Source organism: Vombatus ursinus, unplaced genomic scaffold (assembly GCF_900497805.2).
Source record: "Vombatus ursinus unplaced genomic scaffold, bare-nosed wombat genome assembly UNPS02014772.1, whole genome shotgun sequence".
Classification (NCBI taxonomy): Eukaryota; Metazoa; Chordata; class Mammalia; order Diprotodontia; family Vombatidae; genus Vombatus; species Vombatus ursinus.
The window spans coordinates 460784-481624 of record NW_020954550.1 but is presented as its reverse complement, the minus strand read 5'-3'; the positions used below and the strand labels follow the sequence as shown (position 1 = coordinate 481624).

At 34.6% G+C, this 20841-nt stretch overlaps 1 protein-coding gene across 3 annotated transcripts in view; it reads right to left on the bottom strand.

Annotated features, from left to right (window-relative positions):
• Positions 1–3628: 3628 nt before the first annotated feature.
• Positions 3629–20841, bottom strand: part of POLK (DNA polymerase kappa) — a 96658-nt gene continuing 79445 nt past the window's right edge. For all 3 annotated transcript variants that reach the window (XM_027863354.1, XM_027863355.1, XM_027863356.1), the window contains exons 9-16: positions 18350–18474; positions 16551–16717; positions 14576–14608; positions 9708–9804; positions 8649–8820; positions 6958–7878; positions 6127–6178; positions 3629–5935 (exon numbers count right to left, since the gene is read on the bottom strand). In XM_027863354.1, the coding sequence (XP_027719155.1) occupies positions 5851–5935; positions 6127–6178; positions 6958–7878; positions 8649–8820; positions 9708–9804; positions 14576–14608; positions 16551–16717; positions 18350–18474 (1652 nt within the window). In that variant the 3' untranslated portion in view covers positions 3629–5850. The remainder of the gene's footprint in view (positions 5936–6126; positions 6179–6957; positions 7879–8648; positions 8821–9707; positions 9805–14575; positions 14609–16550; positions 16718–18349; positions 18475–20841) is intronic.

Below are 20841 nucleotides of genomic sequence, written 5' to 3'. Positions count from 1 at the left end.
TCTGAAGCAAAGATGAAAGAAACCATGCCACTTTCCTCCACTTTTCATCAGTGTATTCAAGTAGCTCCCCGTTAATCTCCAGGATCAAATTTAAACTTCTCTGTTTGGCATTTAAAGTTCTTTACAACCTGTGCCCCTTCCACCTTCCCAGTAGTCTTACACTGCTTCCCTTCACACATGCTCTGACCCAAATATCCTGCCTTCCTCGTCATTTCTCCCACGTGAGCCTCCACCCCGAAATTCTACGCCTTACCCTTTGCACTGACTGCTCCCCCCCCTTTGCCTCCTAGATTGACTGGCTTCCTTCACAACTCGGCTCAAATTCTGTTTTTGTAAGAGGTCTCTCCCAACCCTCCCCCCCACCTCCCACCCCCTTTCCTGCAACTGCTAATATCTTTCTCTTCATATTGCACGTGCCTGGTAATTTTACATTGTGTCTCTCTCAATGTAAACTCTCAAAGCTTGTTTTTTGTTTGTTTTTGTTTTTGTTTTTTTACCATTCTTTTTATTTCCAGTGCTTAGCATAGTGCCTGGCACATAATAGGTACTTAATAAATGCCTTTTGATGACTGAAATGAGGAAAAGGAAACGAGGGTGAGTATTACATAAGCAGGACCAGTCAAGGCAGCTTGAAAATTGTTAGAAGAAATGCAATTGTTTGTAATTGTAATTGTTTGTTATTGTATGTAACTGTTTCAGTTTCTAAATAAAAGTTCTTAAAAAAAAAACTCTCAACTTTGTTTGAACTGGCCTATGTAGAAAAGATTATTTGTATTTTAATCAGGACATATTAGAGAACCTGGATCCTGTTAATGATCAGGTACAGAAGGACCACCATGCTGGAAGAACCAATGGAGCTAGGGCAGGAGTAAAGAACCTTACCTGAAAAAGAAAATCAAAAAGAACTGTGGATAGTGATCCCTTTCCACCTCTTCTATAGTTTCTCTTATCTTGCAATATTCCAATTAAAGTAAATCAAGCATGCTTTCATTCAGCAGTTCATTGTTTACTAATCCAGTACTTAACTAAGGAGATTTCAGAACCACCTCTACCTCTCCCATGAAAAAAAAGAAAAGCTTCATTACTCTATGTAGAATGGTTTTAAGCTCCTCTTCCATTGAGTTATAGTAACTATACCTCAGATAAAGTGTATTTGGAATGTTTGTCCTTATCAAATGGAAAATAAAGGATAAAATGAAATAAACAGTATGTGCAGTGGTAATGAATTAATCCTAGCTAACCTAGTTGCATGAAAGTTAACCACTGGTGATCTAGAAAGTTCACCTAACCAGAAAAACTTCATTCTCTAAGAAGTCTGTTTCAAGTTTCATTATACCAAGATTCTGGCACTGGTGAAAATGGACTTTGAATTTATTACTTAGTAAATGTTGTACCTGTCTGTGTACATAACACAAGCAACGGTAAATATTTTGTATGTTGTCCAGATTTTGACATGTTGCAGACTGGCAGTCCATCCAAATAACCATTCAGTAAGTATTAATCACCTACTATGTGCCTGGTACTGTGCCAGGAGTTGAGAATACAAAGACCAAAAAAACCCTAGATATTCTGCCTTTAGGGAAGAGTTCACATTCTATCAGGGGCATATAACATGTACACATACTACATACATACACACACACATACAAGCCCACTGGTATGCATATCTTGGATAGATATTTCAGACATACAATGAACTGGACCCAGAACTGGACAGAAAGAAGAGATTTAGGGAAATTATGCAACACTTTTAAGACAGAAAGTTCTCACCTTATGTAAATTTGCATTATGCATATTTGCTTTATGTAAAGACTTCTGAAAGAAATCTGAATGAAGATTCTGGAGGAGGATCTGACTGAGCTGCTAGCTGCAAAGATTGCAGAAGAAGAAAGGGTGAGGTCAAACCAAAAAGGCTCATAGCTAAACAGTTGTCAGAATCATCTCATCATTTGAGTGAATTTTTTTTCTTGTATTGAAAAGATGGATCCAAATAATTCAAGATTAAAAGTTCAAAGACTAGTTGAGGACAATATTGCTTGCTATCATCAGATATTCGAGGGAACAAAAAGAGAGCCACTGTCCAAACATCTCTTGACAGCTTCATAAAAAAGTTGCACATCTAACTAAGGGCTAAGTGCAGTGGTTGGAGAAGGGGCAACACACTTCACATCTATGTGGACTTTACACTGTACAGTATTGTGCATACTTTATCATTAACTTTACCTTTCATTTCATTTTACTGTTTATTATCATGGAATAGTATTTAATACATCTACATTTTAGTACATTTTATAACTTGTGTAAAGGTATTATTTTGCGTATGCCTTTGTTATCTAGGCTAAATATAGTGAGTGGGGATAAACTCACATTTAAGTAAAAATTGCTTTATGCAGAGGTCTGCAAAACAGTTCACTTACATAAAGTGAGTACTGCCCATAATCCTAAAATATTCCCTAACACACACACACACAAAATAATTTTTTGCCATGCCCTTTATATAATGTGAGAAGTAATCTATCACTTTTACTGTTAAGAAATTACCTATAGGCTGCTGATACCTCCTTCTATGTGCATATCATAAACATAATGTGTTAAATGTGTGAAAACTTTGTGGTGCACTTGTTTTGCTTAAGAATTTTTCTGTTTCATCTAAATGATTAATCTATCATTGACAAAAATAACTCATCTCAATTAATTTACTTGCTTTTTCTACTAATTTTAAGAATGTATCGTATGTGTTAAAGTTAATTTTTAAAGACTGAAAGCAATAAAAGCAAACATGTACTCTGTCTTCTATTATTTTAATTACTGGCCTCACAGAAAGAATAAAAAAACCCTTGAACTTAAAATTTAAGAAAACAAATGTTAAAATTGTTTTTATGTGTAACTGAGGAAAAAATAAAATATTAAATAATTTTTTAAATAAAGAAAAAAACTTTTGCAAAATACTTGAAAATCACACAATTTTGGAATTTTTCAGACAGTTTCATATGAATTCTAATTTTTAAAAATCAATGACAGAAAAATAATGAATATTTAGGCTCATATAAATTTCTGTGTCTTGAATTTTGAAATGTTGGCGATAACTTGCATCAATGATCTCCATTCTAATTGATATCTTAGGGTCCCTATGTAGCTAAAGAAACATTCTGCCTTTCTGCATCTTTTAATTAACCCCAAACACATTGTGTACTTAAAGCATATCTCCTGTTTGCTATGAAAAAACCTCTAAAGCTATTCAGAACAGGAACTAATGCATGACAACTTATTCTGGAAAAAATTGAGTACATTTGTCATATAAATCTTACCTTCTACCATTATGAATATATCTGAAGTCCATTCTCTTTTTTAAAAAGAGGGTGGATTTTTTTTTAAGTTTCAATAATTATTTACTATTATTAGAAATTTTATGTTCTGTTAAAAGTAAGGGGTCAGGAGTGGGGTTGGCTGTGTAAGGATGTAAGATTCTATAGAACACATAAACTAAGGTGATTAAAACCAGAGAGTTCACTTACCCTGAAAGGCCTATTCACCTTTTTAGTTTCTGGCTGAAATTAAGGATAATAGAAGACATCTCTGAATAACCAAAATAAGCTTTTATTTTTAGTGATCAAGAACAATTCATGACACAATGTCCAGACAAATTTCAAGAATCAACTAACGTGAGGGTCAGGAATTTTAGCTATAGAAAACAATTAACAGGATTAAAAATTCAGACAATTGTAGTTTACTGTCAAAACAAGGAAAGAAAGGAAAATATGGATCATACATCAAAGGTAATGCATCAAAACTATGACTCTATCATATACTATGACTCTACCAGTACAAAAATAGTTCCAAAGAAACAGAAATCCTACATAATCATTCTGAAAAGCACTTTCTTTTTCCTTTTGTCCAGTCTCAGAAAGTGACAGCACAGATAAAAAGGGACAAGGATCAATAATTGCATTTCACTTTTACTTTATTCAGACATCAGCTCTTTGTTCTTGGAGTTTTCCTAGAACATAGATTTTTTTCTTTAAATTGACATCTATCCCAGAAGTGTCCGGGTTCCCTAGAATTTTTATAAGAATACCAGATATTCCAGTGATAAATTTTGAGATACTAGAGTTTCTGTTGATGATAAGGATAAAGACTGGACCTGTGATTTCACTGATACAAGGATTTCTCAGGTGAGGAAACGTTCTCTACCAATGCAGACTGGCACCTTCTTTGCAATCTTAGAGAGTTGTCTGGAGTACTGAGAAGTTAAGTGACTTTTTTCAGGGTCATAAAGCCAACATATTGTCAGAGGCGGGGATGTGAACCCAGGCTTTGAGGCTGGATCTCTAGCCACGAACACCATGATGTTATTGATCTTGAGTAATATCGACACCACCCTACATTCAAGTGAAGGTTTCCTTGTCACCACTGAAGAGATAATGAAACATCATTGAATACAGCATGACAGCAGTGCAACATTGCATAAACTGTCTTGAGGCTGGTATAAATCATTTTGTTTTGAGCTTGTTTCAACAGATGCTGTGGTGAACTTTAAAAGTTAAAAAGTCAAGATGACTCAAACAAATATTAATAAATGCTTAGCCTAATAGTTGCAAATTTCAATTTATAGTGAGGGCAAATTTTACTGCTTTTGTTCAAAGGTTATGTTTAAGATCTCAATGTAAGTTATCCCCCAAAACTTTGCCTTCTTACATATTTAATTCAAATATGTACAGGTAAAACACGGGAAAAACCTGGGGAAAAAATTACCCAAAGTAGCAAAAGTAAAAACTATTTAATTTGATAACTAACAAAGAATGATTTTTTTAATCAGTAAAAAAGTAAAACAATTACTTTTTTTCTTCTTTAAACAATAAGGTAACCTTAATTATTTATTAATTTATTAGATACTGTACTTTAGTTTCTTTATAGATATTAAATATTAAACTATATTTAACTAAAGCCTTATATAATTCAGAGCTTTAACACATATCACAATCTTTATAGCTGTACATTTTATCTTAAGTATTTCTCATAAAAAGCAGTCATGCGTGCATAGTGCATACTTGTAATCCCAGCTGGTGGGGGCTGATGCTGGTGGATCCTTTCAGCTCTGGAGTTCTGAGCTGCAGTGGGCTGGGCCAATCAGGTGTCCACACCAAGTCTGACATCAATATCATGAGCTCCTGGGAGGGGGTGGTGGTGAGGAGGGGCCAGATAGACACAAGACCAGAGAGCCTTAAGAGGCTGAAACTGGCCTGTGTCAGAAACAGCAGGTCAAAGCTCCCATGCCAATCAGCAGTGGGATCAGGCCTGTGAGTAGCCCCTGCATGTCTAGCCAAAGCAAGAGAGGGAGGCCCACTCTTAATTTTTTTTTAAAAAGTGAATTTTTTTAATAAACAAAGAGTCAGATATGATAAAATAAGATATTGCTTTTCTGCTGCTATATAAATAGGTGAATACAATTATTTCCAATCTTAGGATTAAATATTTAAAAAGTGAACTGTGTGCTTGCAGGGGGCATCTGTCATTGTCAAATGCCCTCATTTGGCAATGTCCTCACTATTCTCAAGGATGAAGGATGTTTTTTTAAAAAAGGCTAATAAGCAAAATGAGTAAGCAGCTTTTTGATTCTTAATAGGCCCAGAGGTACAATTAATGTGATTTCTTTATGTACCCTAAACAAATAAACACATTCTATTGGTTCTTGCCAAAACAAATTTATAACCTTAACATTATTGACAGCTGTACCAGAAGATTCTAGCATCAAGTCATTTGCATTCATTGAATCAATCCATAATTTTAAAGTAAGAATTTAAAATATTCACAATTAAGAAATGACCTCTTCTAATACAAAATTCTTATTGTTCATTTAAAAAAGCTATCAATGGTGTATTTGGAATTGTTTGGTTTGGTTTTCTTTGATGTTGAATTTTGGGTCATCAGTCCCGGCCTGGAATAAAAAGGAACATAAACTCAGTTGAACATAGGCAAGGACACATTTTTCCCTCCACAGTTTTCTAGAAAACTGAATTTTATTTTTACCATGTTCATTTCTTTACAGAAAAGAGTCTAGTACCTTCTTATGAAGCAGTGCTAAGGTCAGTTTTTGGCCCTCTCTGTTAATGACTGAATTAACCATACCTTTTTGTTTTTGCTATGACATTCATAGTCTTCTGTATTTTGCCAGAACTCCCTACAGAAAAAAAAACGAAAACAAATTAGAAAGTTCTAAAATGAGCGATTTGAATAAAAAGGAGTCTGTCAGAAGACTAAAGGAAATTTCAGAAAAACAAAATGCCCCTGAAGGGATTACTAAAGAAAAAGTTTCTAGTATGTTTCATAGTTTTTATTAGCAATTACCAATGAAAATTAAATTCCCATCCCAATTTCTTTATAATTTTACTAGCTGACTTAGTTTTTTACTTAATCCTCTTTTAGAAATTTGTCCAGCCACTGCTTCTGTGCCCTACATAAGCCATCCTTTTCTTTCTCCTTTAGTTTAGCACAATTGTTGAGGCAGAAATGATTTTCTGTTTTAAATCAAATACTGCACATTATTGTATTGCATACTGCAATTATGTATAAGTACAGAAAAAAGGAGGCTTTGAAGTGAATGAGAACATCCAAAAAGCCAGTGAAAGGCTTCCTGACTGTGCAATTATAAGCAATTTGTCACTCTGCCTTTGTAAATGTACTTTGAAGATATTGCCTCGAGGTAGACTCAACAGTTCCTTAAATCCCTGAGCTTTCAGTTCTTTCTGGTCTTGATTAAGCATATTCCAAGTCCTTTTCCCAAAGTTCAAACAATAGCAGTGTCAAATCCATTCAGACTCAGAGTAGCACAATTATATTTTCTCAAATGGAAACACAAACTACCCTTTTATAACTGGATGTACTTTGCACTGAATGGCCTTTGTCCACTAATAACGACATAAACATTTAGAAAAATAAATTATTTAAAGGCAAACTTACCAGTACTTTTAGAATTTTCTGCTGGACAATTCATAACTGGACTAACTTCGTCCTTCCTTAGTTCCTGGATAAGACCTTTATTTAAACAAATATCTACGTGACTATTGAAGAGCATCAGATCAGAAGTCTTTTGCTTTAAGTTGCAAACAGGACACATGAATGTTTTATCTCTTGGCAAAGATGCCTGGAGGGCTGTTTGCCCACCTGAAGACTTGGCATCATATCCTTCATTTTCATGGGAAGAATTCTGATAAAAACATTCATCAAGAGAAGACTTTCTCCAGAGGCTAGAATACTGTTTTGGGCTTTGCTCATGCCCTGCTCGTGTGTTTAAATCCTCCATACTTTTTCCTTTAGAAAGCACATCTACACTTACTGAAGGCACAAAATCTACTAACAGACTTTCTGTAGTTTCATGGGTTTTTAAATCCAGATTTACTTCTGAACAGAAAGACTGTGATTGTGGGACAGCCACCATTTTGGGGTCACAGTCCACCAGTGTCCTACTGAGGCATTCATCCACATGCCTGTTAAGTGCTTCCAAACAGATTCTTCCTTGTTCCTTAAAACAAATAGGACAGGTAAAGACTTGACAGTCATCTGTATTTTCTGATGTTTCTAAATTCTCTTTCATTTCTTCCTTTGAAAGATTAGGTGGCTGTGAAACTTGGAAGCTTTGTTTAGTCTCAGGCTCACATTTAAAGATGTCTTGGTGGTTCCAACTCATTTCTGACCGCTTTTTAGTGAAGAAACTCTCCTTGTGAGATGTTTCTGGAGGTTTCATGACTTGATCTTGGTCATTTTTATCCAGCACAGACCCAACAGGATCTAGCGCATGGCTTCCAGTTTTTAAGAAGCTAATGATGCTTCTTTGGCCATGTTTCCTGTCTTCTTCATTGGAAAAGCCTGATACCCGTACACCTGAATATAACCAATAGCCATAAAAATTAATTTCATCTTCAAAGTACTAAATCCAATGAAACATATAAAACCTTTTTTTTTTTGTATAATGTTTCTTGACATTACACAACAATAACAGAACAAAAACTTACTGTTATTAATTCAAAAGACATTCTTTTCATGATACCATTAACTGGGAACTTACTGACATATGATAAAGAACTGTGAAATAATATCTTCCTGGAGTGGGTATGAATGTACAAATTTTTTTGGCTTTTCAATTATCATACTTTATTCAATGCTGTTTAAATGTGTGCTACCTTTAAACATGAAAAATGATAACAAGACATTGTAAGGAGGGCATATACTTCGAGGTTTTTTCCTGTATTAGTAATGTATTTAAGCTTACATACTCACTCTATTTAGTTTTGCTTAGGAATAGCACATTATTGTGCAATGATTGGCTGGATTTCTGAGTGCAGTTTATGGCAAAGAAGAAAGCAGTTTACTAGTTCAACTACGGTTTTTGAGCATGATGCTTTGCAACTAAGATAAGAGGCAGCAGAATGTTAAAAACAATCTAAATAATTCACAGAAAAAAAACAAAACATGGAGACCAAAACAATCCCAAATTCATTACTATGTGAAAGGGAACAACGGAAGAAGCATTTGTTGAGTATGTGCCAGGCACTGGGTTTAGCACTTTACAAATATTTTCTCATTTGATAAAGTTATCATTTCTTACTTGATGTTAGCTTAACAAAGTAAGGAAAAACTGAAAAATGTTATACCCATAAGTCTTAGTCGTAAGGGCCGTGGGTAATCAGCATCAATTTCTACTTTTAGAAGTTCCTTAGCAATAGCAAATATTTCTTCTGCAGTAGAAACAACAACTGCTACGGTAGATGCTCGAGTTTTTACTTCAAAATTCACATTCTTCAGCTTAATTGTAACTGTTCTGCCCTGTAAAACAAATCAAACATGTATATGTATATATATATATATATATGTATGTATATATATATATATGTATATATATATATATATATGTATGTATTAGTCTGGATTTGCTCAAGTCTAGATTGTAACAAACTGGAGTATGATCCACAATTGGTATTTTTTTTTTAGTATATACATATATTTCCTTCCTTCTAAAGATTCTCATTTAGCCTTTATCTAGGATACATCCTCAAATTTGTTTTTCTTTTTTTTTTTTTTAAATTGGAGCTTTTAATAAGTTCATTGCTACTCTCTCCTTTTTCTTAACCAGTATTTTGTTTGAGGTGGGGGACATATAAGTAGTGTGGAACAGAAAGGGTTCTGGCAGAAATCCACCGAGAGGGATCTTCTTATTGAGAGGCTCCCCAGAGCCCAGGAAAAGGGTCAGGGAAGGATCTCGCCATTCAAAGTAGCTAATACTGCCTTACCTTAAATGCCATTTCCATAGGATATTTGCATGATAAATAAAACAATCTATGTTAATCTTTGTCTTGCCTAACCCCAGTTAATACGATCAGGGTCTAATCCTCAAGAATCAGGTTTATTCTTGGGCAAACCTAAATTTCCAATTATGTTGAGATCCCCAACCTCACTCCTCCCAGACCCCTCAATCTTTAACCCCCTCAATGGCTATCTTGGATTAGAAGCAAACTCAGACTATACTCCTGGGTCTTTCTGGTTAGCACTTTTGTGAACAGAGTTGAGCTGGAACCAAATGGTAGAAAGGCAGTGGGTGCGTTTTTCAGGACTTTCCTCACTGGTATTCATTTTTTATTGATCTCTTCATCCAATCTATACTATAGGGTGGAATCTTATTTTCTAGATAAGAACAACAAAGCAAAATGAAATACCTTAAGTCCTTTTTTCTGTAGATCCTGAGCAAGATCACTACAAAGTTCTTGGCACAAGCTATATAGTTCCTCTACTTTACTTATCTCACTGAATGTTCTAAATAGAAAGAAATTCAGAACACAGAGTTAAGTACAATTTAGGAACAGCTGAAAGATGATAATCAATACAAAGTTATATTTCATGTACTATATTGCATGTTATTCACCAAAATAAAATCTAGTTAAATAAAAATATCTTAACATCCATACTGTAAAATCCAGACAACTAAAAGCCAAAGAGATTAACTATTTTTTGACAAGGTCAATATGGGAATTTGCTTTGATTAACTCTGCATATTTGTTACAAGAGTTTTTTTCTTTTTTCAGTGGGGGAAGGAGAAAAGCTTATAAATTGGGGGGGGAAATGCAATACTCACACATATATATGTATGTATACATACACACACACATAAAAGATGTTAACTAAATTTGCTAAGAGGCATATATTAGTGACCTTGTTCCTTAGGTAATATTACAAAAACTGGTGATGAAAGTCCATTAATAAACAATGATTCTATCACATGAATACTCAGGCCTATAATGCATACTCACTGCTATAATATAGTGCAGTATCGTAAGGAGGAAAGGATAATCAGTCCAATGATTGTTATGATAAGCAAAAACCATAGGATCTAAGAAACATAATTATGCAATACCTGATTCTTACTAAAGTCATACTTGCTCCTTTCTCTCATAGGGCTAGAAAAATATCATTTTTGGTGCACTGATGTTTCTTTTTCTGAATCATTAACGTGCCATCAAGCTAGATATTGCCTGGGAACATTCATGGCAGGTAAGCTCAGTCTCAATAAAGTATTCCTCTTATACAAAAGCTGAATTCTAACTCTACATTCTAAGTAACTTTAAATTATAAGTCTAGAGCCTAAAAGGCAAACACTAAACAACAGAATGAAAAAGAAATTGACTACATCTTATAACGACACAACTGTTATTCCAGAGTCAGCTGCCTGGGTCAAATCAGATCACTGATTGATTAGTGCAAAGCTCAAAATCAATACCAAGTGAGAAGGGTCAAGATGTAATGATCTGTTCCAACTCCACTAGTTTAAATAATTAACTTTAAAAAATGAGAAATGGACAAAAGTACCAACATTGACTGAATCACCATTTATTAAGAGAAGTTGAAGTGACACAATACAGGTATCACAAAGACAACTCTAAAAGAGTCCAGAAATGGCCTTAACCTGTAAACATTTGATTTTCTTGGCAAGCAGAGGGACAAGGTGTTCAAGGGCAACACCATTACAAGTTCATTTGTAAAACATTAAGGAGCAAAATGGAAGGCAGTCAACAGTCCTACCTTGAATACTGAGAAAACAATTGAGGTTAAATAATCCTGGAGAAAATTTTGTGTGAGACTCTGTTAAATCAGATCACTCTAAGAGCACTTGAAGATGAAACCTGAAGGAGGATAATGAATAGATAGATGTGAAATAGGACCGATTTGTTTTAAGTTTTTGCTGGGATAGGATTAGATAAGATTACAACAAAGTCAGAGGTACCTTTAGTGTAGGTTGGTACTCTGTGGGGTGACCAGGCTCACGTGGGGGGATAATGAAAGACAGATATATTGTTAATGAGGACCTGGGTTCGGAGGTCCATGCAAATCCCTAGGACTCTAGCCAGTCATTTTTATCAGGATTGCCAAGACTGAGTCCTTAAGGGACCTGAATCTACTGTACTTGCCCAGATTTATTTGTCTCCCGTAACAACTATTGCAAATTGCCAAAAATGGACTGTCACAGATTGGCATACAAACATACAAAGGAGAATGAAACTATGAACAACTATTATGAGTTAGGGTTGCCTTGGAACTCTTGAACTGAAGAATGGGTGATGTAAGGGGAAGAGTTGAATAGTGGGCTATTTTGGAAGGGAAGAACTATTGAGAATGCAAGGCCCCATATGGCTAAAGTATGTTAGCCTGGGTTTTCTTAGGAGAATGCTCCTGAATCTTATGGTTATGTTGGATCAAATGGACAACAAAATAAAGCTTGCGTAGTAAAAAGACACTCCTATTCTCAATCTGTACATTACTCTGTGATTCCAAGTTTTTGTGGAGGTCATGCCTGATCTGTGCAGTTTCCTTAGTGATCTGTACTCATCAGTGCTGATAACAGAAGTATTACATTTGGCTTTTTATCACCTGAATACTTGATATATTATGTAGGGAAATGGAAATAGTATTTAAGAATATGAATTTAGGAAGAAGAACTAAATCTGACCAATGGACTGAGAATAAAGACACTCAAGAATAAAATTTCAAAATATCTCAAAGACAGGAAATTTCCAAAAGACTAGGGAAAAAAGCTACCAAAAAGACAGCAGCAAGTACAGCTCAAGGATTAAGTATTTATATTCTATTAGGCGGAGATGATAGAAGTATCCCCTTGGAACCCTAATACTATTAGAAATCACTGTTGTTCAGTCATTTTAGTCATGTCTGATTCTTCATGACCCCATTTGGGGTTTTCTAGGCAAAAGATACTGAAGCGGTTTGCCACTTCCTTCTCCAGCTCATTTTACAGATGAGGAAACTGAGGTAAACAGGGTTACATGACTTGCCCAGGGTCACAAAGGTACTAAGTGTCTGTGGCTGAATTTGAACTGAGGTCTATCCACTGTGCTACTTACCTACCTTCTCGGAGGTCATAGAAGGAGTTAAATAAAAGATGGATAGGATTGTTTTTGTTATATTTTCATTATCTTCAAAGAAGAAGGGGAAATGAAATGAAGGAATATACGAGGAAAACAAAAGGGAGAAAGGATGGGGAACTTATTGTCTGACATAATCTATGTGTGCAAGTAGAAGACTATAAATAAAGAGGAAGGAGTGAGGGGAGCACATGTCACTTGAATCTCACTTTCATCTGAACCAGTCAAAGGAGAGTAGAATATACCCACACCCACATTCACACCCGCACATACACACAAAGAGTTTAGGGGTAGAAATAACTTCATCTCAACATGAGAACAGAAAGAAGGAAGGAAAAGAATAAGAGAGAGAGTAGCATCAGGGAGGAATCAGTCACAAGCAAAAAAACCTCTAACTACACAAGGTAGATCATGAAGAAGTTTTTAAAAAGAAAGAATGGAAGGCTAACCTGCAATTAGGGTCTAGGTGAGGGAAAGGGAAGAGAAGGAGGGCAGTGGAAGCAGATTTGCACCAAGTATAAAGTACTGGTGCTGAGTACAGCCCTTTTCTCTCACTACCCTCTTATTCTTTGTAAAGAGGGAGAAGGAAGCAAAGAGTGGAAAGTAGGATGGAGGAATATACAATCATAACTGTGAATGTGAATGGGGTAAACTCACTCATAAAATAGAAGAGAGCAGGATAGATTAGAAAGCAGAATATGAAAATATGTTGCTTACAAGAAACACAGATTCATACAGAGTTCAAATAAGGGACTTGAGCAATATCTATTATTCTTTGGCCAAACTTAAAAGAAAAACCCAAAAAACCGAGTTAGTGATTATGATCTCAGACAACGCAACAGCAAAAATAGACATGATTAAAAAAGATAAACAAGGAAATTACATTATGTCGAAAGGTACCAAAGACAGTGAATTAATACTAATGCTTAACATATTTACATTGAATGTCATAGCATCTAAATACTTAAAGGAAAAGTTATAAAAGTTCCAGGGAGAAATAGACAATGAAACTATAATAGTGGGAGAATTCAGTGTATCTCTTTCACATGTAGGCAAATCTAATGACAACAACAACAACAAAAGAGAAAGAAATTAAGAACCTGAATACAATTTTAGAAAAACTAGATGACAGACCTCTGCATGGAAATACAAAGGAATAAATTTATTTCTCAGCTGTGTGTGGAATGTTTATAAAAATTGTCCATGTATTACACCTCATAAACAAATGCAGAAAAGCAGAAATACTAAACACATCTTTTGTAGACCATAACGCAAATAAAAACCATAATCGATAAAGGGCAGCTGAATAAAGAATTTAAAATGAACTGGAAATTAAGTAATTTAATCTTAAAGAATCAGTAGGCTGAAGAACAAATCATAGAAACCATAAATAATTTCATTGAAGACAATAACTACAATGAGGTAACATACCAAAATTCTGAGGATATAGCCAAAGTAGTTTTTTGGGAAAATTTTATAGCTCTAAAGACTTTCATTAAAGAAAAAGAGAGAATGGATCAATTAATTGGGAATGCAAGTAGAAATAACTAAGAAACCAACAAATTAAAAAACCCTAATTAAAAACCAAAGTAAAAATTCTGAAAATCAAAGAAGAGATTAACAAAATTAAATAAACCTCAAAGTATTGAAATAATAAATAAAACCAGGGATTGTTTTTTCTTAAATAATAAAATCAGTAAGCCATTAGCAAATCTCATTTAAAACAAAACAAAGAGGAGAGTGAAAGATGGCAGAGGGACAGTGTTTCACTGGTATCAACAAAATATCAAAAGACCCAAAGAAAGGCTTCCAGCAAGTGGGTTAGATTTCCTCTGTAGGATTTATAAAAAGGCATGGACAAGAAATTTCAGGAGGAGTAGGTATGTTACAATCTGTGATGGTGGAGGGTAGCATCCATACTAACAATCCACTGAAATACTATACTAAAAGTAGGGCATTTGAACCTAAGCTAAACCGTACCAAGCTACAAAATATGAAAGGCATAGCATTTTACAAACTGCTGAAAACCACTATAGCTTTAAATAAATTTTGTGCTGCAGTATATCTTACCCAAATTCATTTTAATACATGTTGAATTTATGATGAACAACAAATTCTGTAAAGTTAATAACAGCAAAGTATACACACAGTACCTTTCAATGCTCATACTTTTCCTCTCTCCATCCCTTTAAAAAACAGACAAAAAAAGTCTTTACTTTTTTAGAATAATTTAATTTCTTTTTCAAACAATTAGAAGATTTAAATGACTACCAGGCATCATTTAGAGATCTGAAAAAAAATTGTTAAATTTAAAAATTAAGAATATATTATATAACAGTATGATAGAAGAAAAGTGTACTGAACTTAAAGTGAGGAGAAAACTTGGCTCAAATTCTGCCTGCTACACTTAATATCTGTGTGACCACGGACAAGTAATTTAACCTCTCTGAACTTATTTCCTTGGTTGTAAGATGCATAGGAAAAAGAAAGGTAACACAAATGCACAAATAGCTATAATATAAAATAGAATTTAAGTACAAGAACAGAGGTACAAAGAATATGAGGATCAAGACGAGAAAGAGATTACTTCTGATAGGGGCTTGGGATTAATCAGGAAAGGCTTTATAGAAGAAATGACATTTGAGCTGCAGGGTGGGAACTGTGGGAAAGAAAGGCTTTTAGAATAGAGGGAACATCATGAGCAAAGTCACAGAGGCAGAATAACAACTGGCATCTCAGAGGAATAGCAAATAGTGTAGTTTGAAGACAGAGTAGGGAATGTAAAGGTGAACGACAAATGCAAGAAAAAACTAGAGGTAAAATGAAACCATATTGTGGAAGCCCCCTAAATTTCAGATGAAGGAGCTTCAACATTTAGTAAAAAGTCAGAACAGAAAAACTGTTTTTTGATAAAAATGTGATAAGGTGTGTGCTATCTGTCTTTCAGGGACATTAATGCTATTGTAATATGTAAGAGGAAGTAGAGGGCAGCAGGGTCAATGAGGCATCTATTGAAAAAGATTGGGAAAAAGGTAAATAAGGACCTGAATTAGCATGGAAGCAGTAGACATGGAGACAAAGATACAAACTGAAAGACATTTAGAAATATCAAGACTTGGAAGGTGTTGGTGGCAAGGGAAGAGTCAAAGATGATTCCAAGGATTCATGGTCTTTCTGAGGAAATACAGCTCCTCAATTAGAAGGAAAATCCCAAAGGCATTATCTCTTGCCAAGAAATTTCTCTTTTCTCTTTAGTCATTTTTAGGGTTTTACTGTTGGCTTTTGTTTTTATGCAACCATCATTTCCCCCTTAAACCTCCCCTCCCACAAAACATTCCTTCATAGGAGAGAAAAAGTCATTTAAGCTCAATTCACAAGCATAGCAACTACCTAACCACATTTCACATCCACTGACATTCACCTCTAGTCTGAGATGAGGAAGGTGTGGTTTCATCAGTTTACAAGACTAAGATTAGTCTTTACAAATAATTAGAGTTTGCTTTTTAGTGTGGTTTTCATTTACATCACTGTCATTCTTGTATATTTGGTCTCCTAGTTCTGCCTAACTTTGCTCTGCAGCAAGCAGTTCACGCAAGTCTTCCCACTGCCATGAAATGTCTTTTCTTTTTTCTAATATAAAGCAATTGCTAAATGCTCAATGACCAATTATTATTTTTAAAATGCAAATGAAGGCTTTAAGCCTTTAAAACTTCCTAGAGTAAATCACTACAGCTTTACAAGCCACATCTAACCTAGTCAAATAATTAATGACATTTTTTATAAAGTGTAAGTGTGCCAAAAACACTAATCCAACAAACTGTTTCCCCCAAATAGAGTGGAAGTTTAAGAAAGGCAGAAGGAAGGAATTTCATCAGTCTTGTATTTTTTAACTCCCCTGATAGAGTGTATTCCTATTTGCTTTCCTGGTAACATAAATATTCCAAATACATGTTAAAAAAAATTAAGTCTACCTTGTCAAGTATAGCTATTAAGGGATTTCATTGTTCTTTCTTTTCCAGTTGCACTGGTCTGATAGAATTTTTTCAAATACAAACTTTATAACCAATATAACCACACTTGCTGAAACTGCCACTCATCACATGTAAAATGAATAAAAGTATGGCATACCGTTCCATTTGTGTTGAACCCAGACCAAGGGAAATATGAAGGAAGCTATGCCAAGATGTTTCAGAAAAAAGAAGAGAAAGTAGGGCTCTATTCTGGTAAAGGTCTGAGCAGGTGATAATTCCAAGTGCTTTTAACATTTTCTCCGTTACTTTCCCTATTCCTGGAACCTAAAAGAGAGTTGATATCATCACTAACAGCAGAGAGAAAATATCTTAATAATTAACATTGAAACCAATTTTCAAAACAGTAAGATTTGAGGTAATTTCCTATACGTATGACTATAAAGTAACGAGACTGAGTTCATAATCCTGCATGATCTTTATGGGGCCAGAATAGACCTTGGAGATCATTAATTCAATTGTCCCTCCTATTCCCATTTTACAGACAGGCAAAATCAAGCCCAGGGAGGCTAAATGTCTTCCTGAAGTCATAGAGCTAGAGTAGATAGTAGTCCAGGAGTCAAGATTTAAACTCAGATCCTTCAACTCAAAATTCAACACTCTTTCCATTACACCATACTATCAGTCTCATACTTTGCTTTGTCTATATCTGAAGTTAGGCAAAAACTATAATTAATAATTGCAGGGTCCTTTTCTTCAGGCATCTCAAAGTGTTTTATTAACATTCTCTCAGGAATGCCTGGAAAAATCAGTATATAGCAAATAATGCTAATCCATTTTAAGGAAGGTAAAATTGTCATTTTACTTTCTGATAAAAATGCTGAATTAAAATTATAAATCTACTTTTTTTGAGAATATATTGCCCATAAGAGGTTTGATGAACTTTTAAAAATTTTATTTATATTATTTTTAATTTATGGAATAAAATAAGTATTTCCATAACATAGTATAATAAAAAAAGATGACTGCACATGAAACTGCAAATCTATTACATACAACTTGCCAGTCCTTTTAAATACATACTAAAGTTACATAAATTTCTTTTTTTCTTTTTTCTTCTTCCTTCCCCCTCACCCCACCCTAGAAATGGCTGCCATTAGACACAAATAGGTATATATATATAAAATTATTCTATACATACTACTATTTATCAGTTCTTTCTCTGGATGCAGATAGTGTCTTTATGATGGATTTTTGAAAAATTATTTTGTCCATACACTCACCTCTTTGCAAGATTACCCTACAGTAACAGGGGCAGATTCTGACTCAAATGCTTTTAACTATTACACCACTCTCCTACTGGTCCTAGAAGGTTTGGAAGATCAGCAAAAATCTCAGATACAAAATTGCTTTCCCTCCTTTAGGGACTCAATCCCAAAACAAGGTGCTTTATCTCTTTGGGGATTTTTAAAAAATGGCGGTTGAGGAGAGAGAGGGGGAGCCTGACTTATTTGAAAAGAATTTATAAATAAAATTATATTTTATTAGGAAACATAATACATGACACTCTGAGGAACATGGTCTATCTCAAAGCTTTCCAGACCTGAGGAAACTGAGTCTGGGTCATAAATTTGGATTTGTTATAATATCCATATTCTCTCAGAATCTTTTAACCTACAGGCTTTTACAATTGCAAAGCCTGTCCTATACCATTAAAAAAATAACAATGGAGGAGATTCTGAAACCTCATTTGTTATTCAGTCAGAAAGTTCTTTATTAAAGCCCAACCTAATTTTTTTCTACTACATGCTTTTTCTTCCATCCTAGTTTCAGTGAAGAGAGAACAGCTACTAATTCCATTCAGGACTCAACCTATTTATCTATCTATTCTTTAAAGTAATGTATAGAAGATACATGTTATGTATGTGTGTGTATAATATTTTATATTAAAAACTTCACCTTTCTAATGGGTAAATCCTTGATGAAGTCCATCACAGCTTGTCTGTTAGAGGGAATTTGGTATTGTCCATTTGGTTTATTTTTATCACTGCATACTTTCGCCAACATTGTATTTGGAGCAATGCCTAAAAAAAGAATTTTCAGAAAAATCAAAGAGATTGAGGGTATATATTTCTAAAAATGTGTAATAAAAATCCACCTTTATACAATAAAACAATTATATAAAATGTTTAGAAACCTGAGATTATACAGAGTATATACCCAAGGCTTCCTGTGGTTTTAGGCCTTGTTATAAAAGAGGAATTTAATTGATTTCTTTAGTAACTAATCTCCTCTAAGGGATGGGGGAACAGTCAAGCCACCATGCTGGCAATTTTAGATCTATTAACAGCTTACTCACCATTTTCTACAGGAATAGAGTTGATAGGCTCTATTCCCACTCCTCCAAAAAGTCCCAGAAGATGGTCTAAAATAAATGCTTATTCAACGAAAAGGTCCCTCTTATGGGGCTCTCTCTGATCATCTTTGTTGTTCATGGTCATGCCAAGTCCTCCAGGAAGCCTAGTTTAATCCCGAGGCTGAATGAGATGCATTTTTCCCTTAGAATCACACTTTATTTTGCAAATCAAATGCACTTGTCATGTGATACCGTTCAGCATAGTAGCTTGTGTTTGTGTCTTATCCTTATGCTAGGCTCCATGAAGCCATGGATCACCTCTAATCTAGAATTTGTGTTCTTCCAACCCCCTAGCACAGTGTTCTCGACATTGATGATGTGGATGAATTACTGAGATACTATTTAAAGAAGTTGTAAGGGTTTGGGGCTGTCCTATCAATAGTACCCTGATGATACTCAAATTGTTATTTCTTTTTTATGTATTAGTAATTTTCTTGCTTTTCAAATGGGAAGAATCTTTTAACCCTAAGAGTCTGAAGACCTCACAAATCAAGAGACTGTATAAGAAGAAAATTCAATCCTCTCATATCTTAAGGGAAGTACAATATTTTACTGGTCTCCTTGTGGTTCCTTGAACAAAATACTCCATCTTCTGACTGTGCATATTCACTAGCTGTCCCTGATGCTTAGAATTCCCTCCATCCTCATCTTCCAACATCCCTAGCTTCCTTCAAGTATCAACTACAACCCTATCTTCTGGAATAAGCTTTTCCCAATCCTCCTTAATGTGAGGACCTTTCCTCTGTCTCTTAAGTATTTGTATATACAGACTTGTTTGCACGTTGTTTCCCCCATTAGACTGTGAGCTCATTGAGAGCGGGGCTGCTCTTTTGCTTTACTCACCTCCCAGCAGAGTGTCTGGTACTTAGCAGGCACTTAATCAATCCAGGGAGACTTAACATGGTACTTAAAAGCCTGGAGCACACAAAATCAACTCTGCAAATTAGATCCTCCATAACCGATTTCAAAAAAGGCCACCTTGCATCTTTCCACAAAAAAACCACAAATATAAACAAAGTTTTCAAGTAGCTATTTAAGGTTGTTTCATGATACCATAAAGAATTCTCACTTAGTGAAATTCACTTTCCACTATGATCCAACACAGTACTGACTTTTAAAAAATTAGTCTTCTCTCAAGAATGTAGTATAATATGAGAAGTCAAATTAAGTCAACAAGCTTTTATTAAGTACCTACTACGTACCAGGCATTATGCCAAGCACTGGGAATACAAAGAAAGGCAAAAAAAAAAAAAAGTCCCTGCCCTCAGGGAGCTCACAGTCAAATGAAAGAATTCTATTACTGTTTTGTTTTGTTTTGTTTTTTACAATATGATAGACTTTAAAGGTCTAGGCACTTTATTATGTAAAATGCTTTATGTTAATGTTTTGTAGCAAATTCATCAACAGTATATAGTAAATCAGTGAGGCAGCTCAGTAGAGTGGAAAGAATGATGAAATGGAATTTGGGAGGTCTGGATTTGGGGCCAAACTAGCTGTGTGATGTAGCATTCACAGCTGTGGGCTTTAGTTTCCTCATCTACCTCTGGGGAATTGTGTGAGGCACATACTTTTAAAGCATTATAGAAATGGGATTGTTAGTAAGATTTTAATATTAGCAACTGATAATGTTGATATTAAATAAAATATGATGTATTTCTCATGAAAACACAAACTTGGTTACAGTTTGAAAATGAGATACCATCTTATTATGTTGTATAACAGAAACTACGATAAGATAAAGATGTTTGTTTTCATTTATAGTTCATGTCAGAATCTGGAATCATGCTTAGAGATGAAAGAGACCCTTTATAGACTAGCTTCAGGATTAATAATGAAAGCAGAGTGGTGCTTCATTCATTTGACCCCACTGGGGAAGGAAATACTTGGGTAAAGTGAATTTTCCAGGTACCTAAAGAATAATATTTTAAATACCAAAATGTATTTTCTTTTGCAATGCAAATATTTCTAAAATGAGTCATATACTTCTCTCCTTTAGTAAATAAACAGATCATGCACTACAAAATAGACCCTTTCC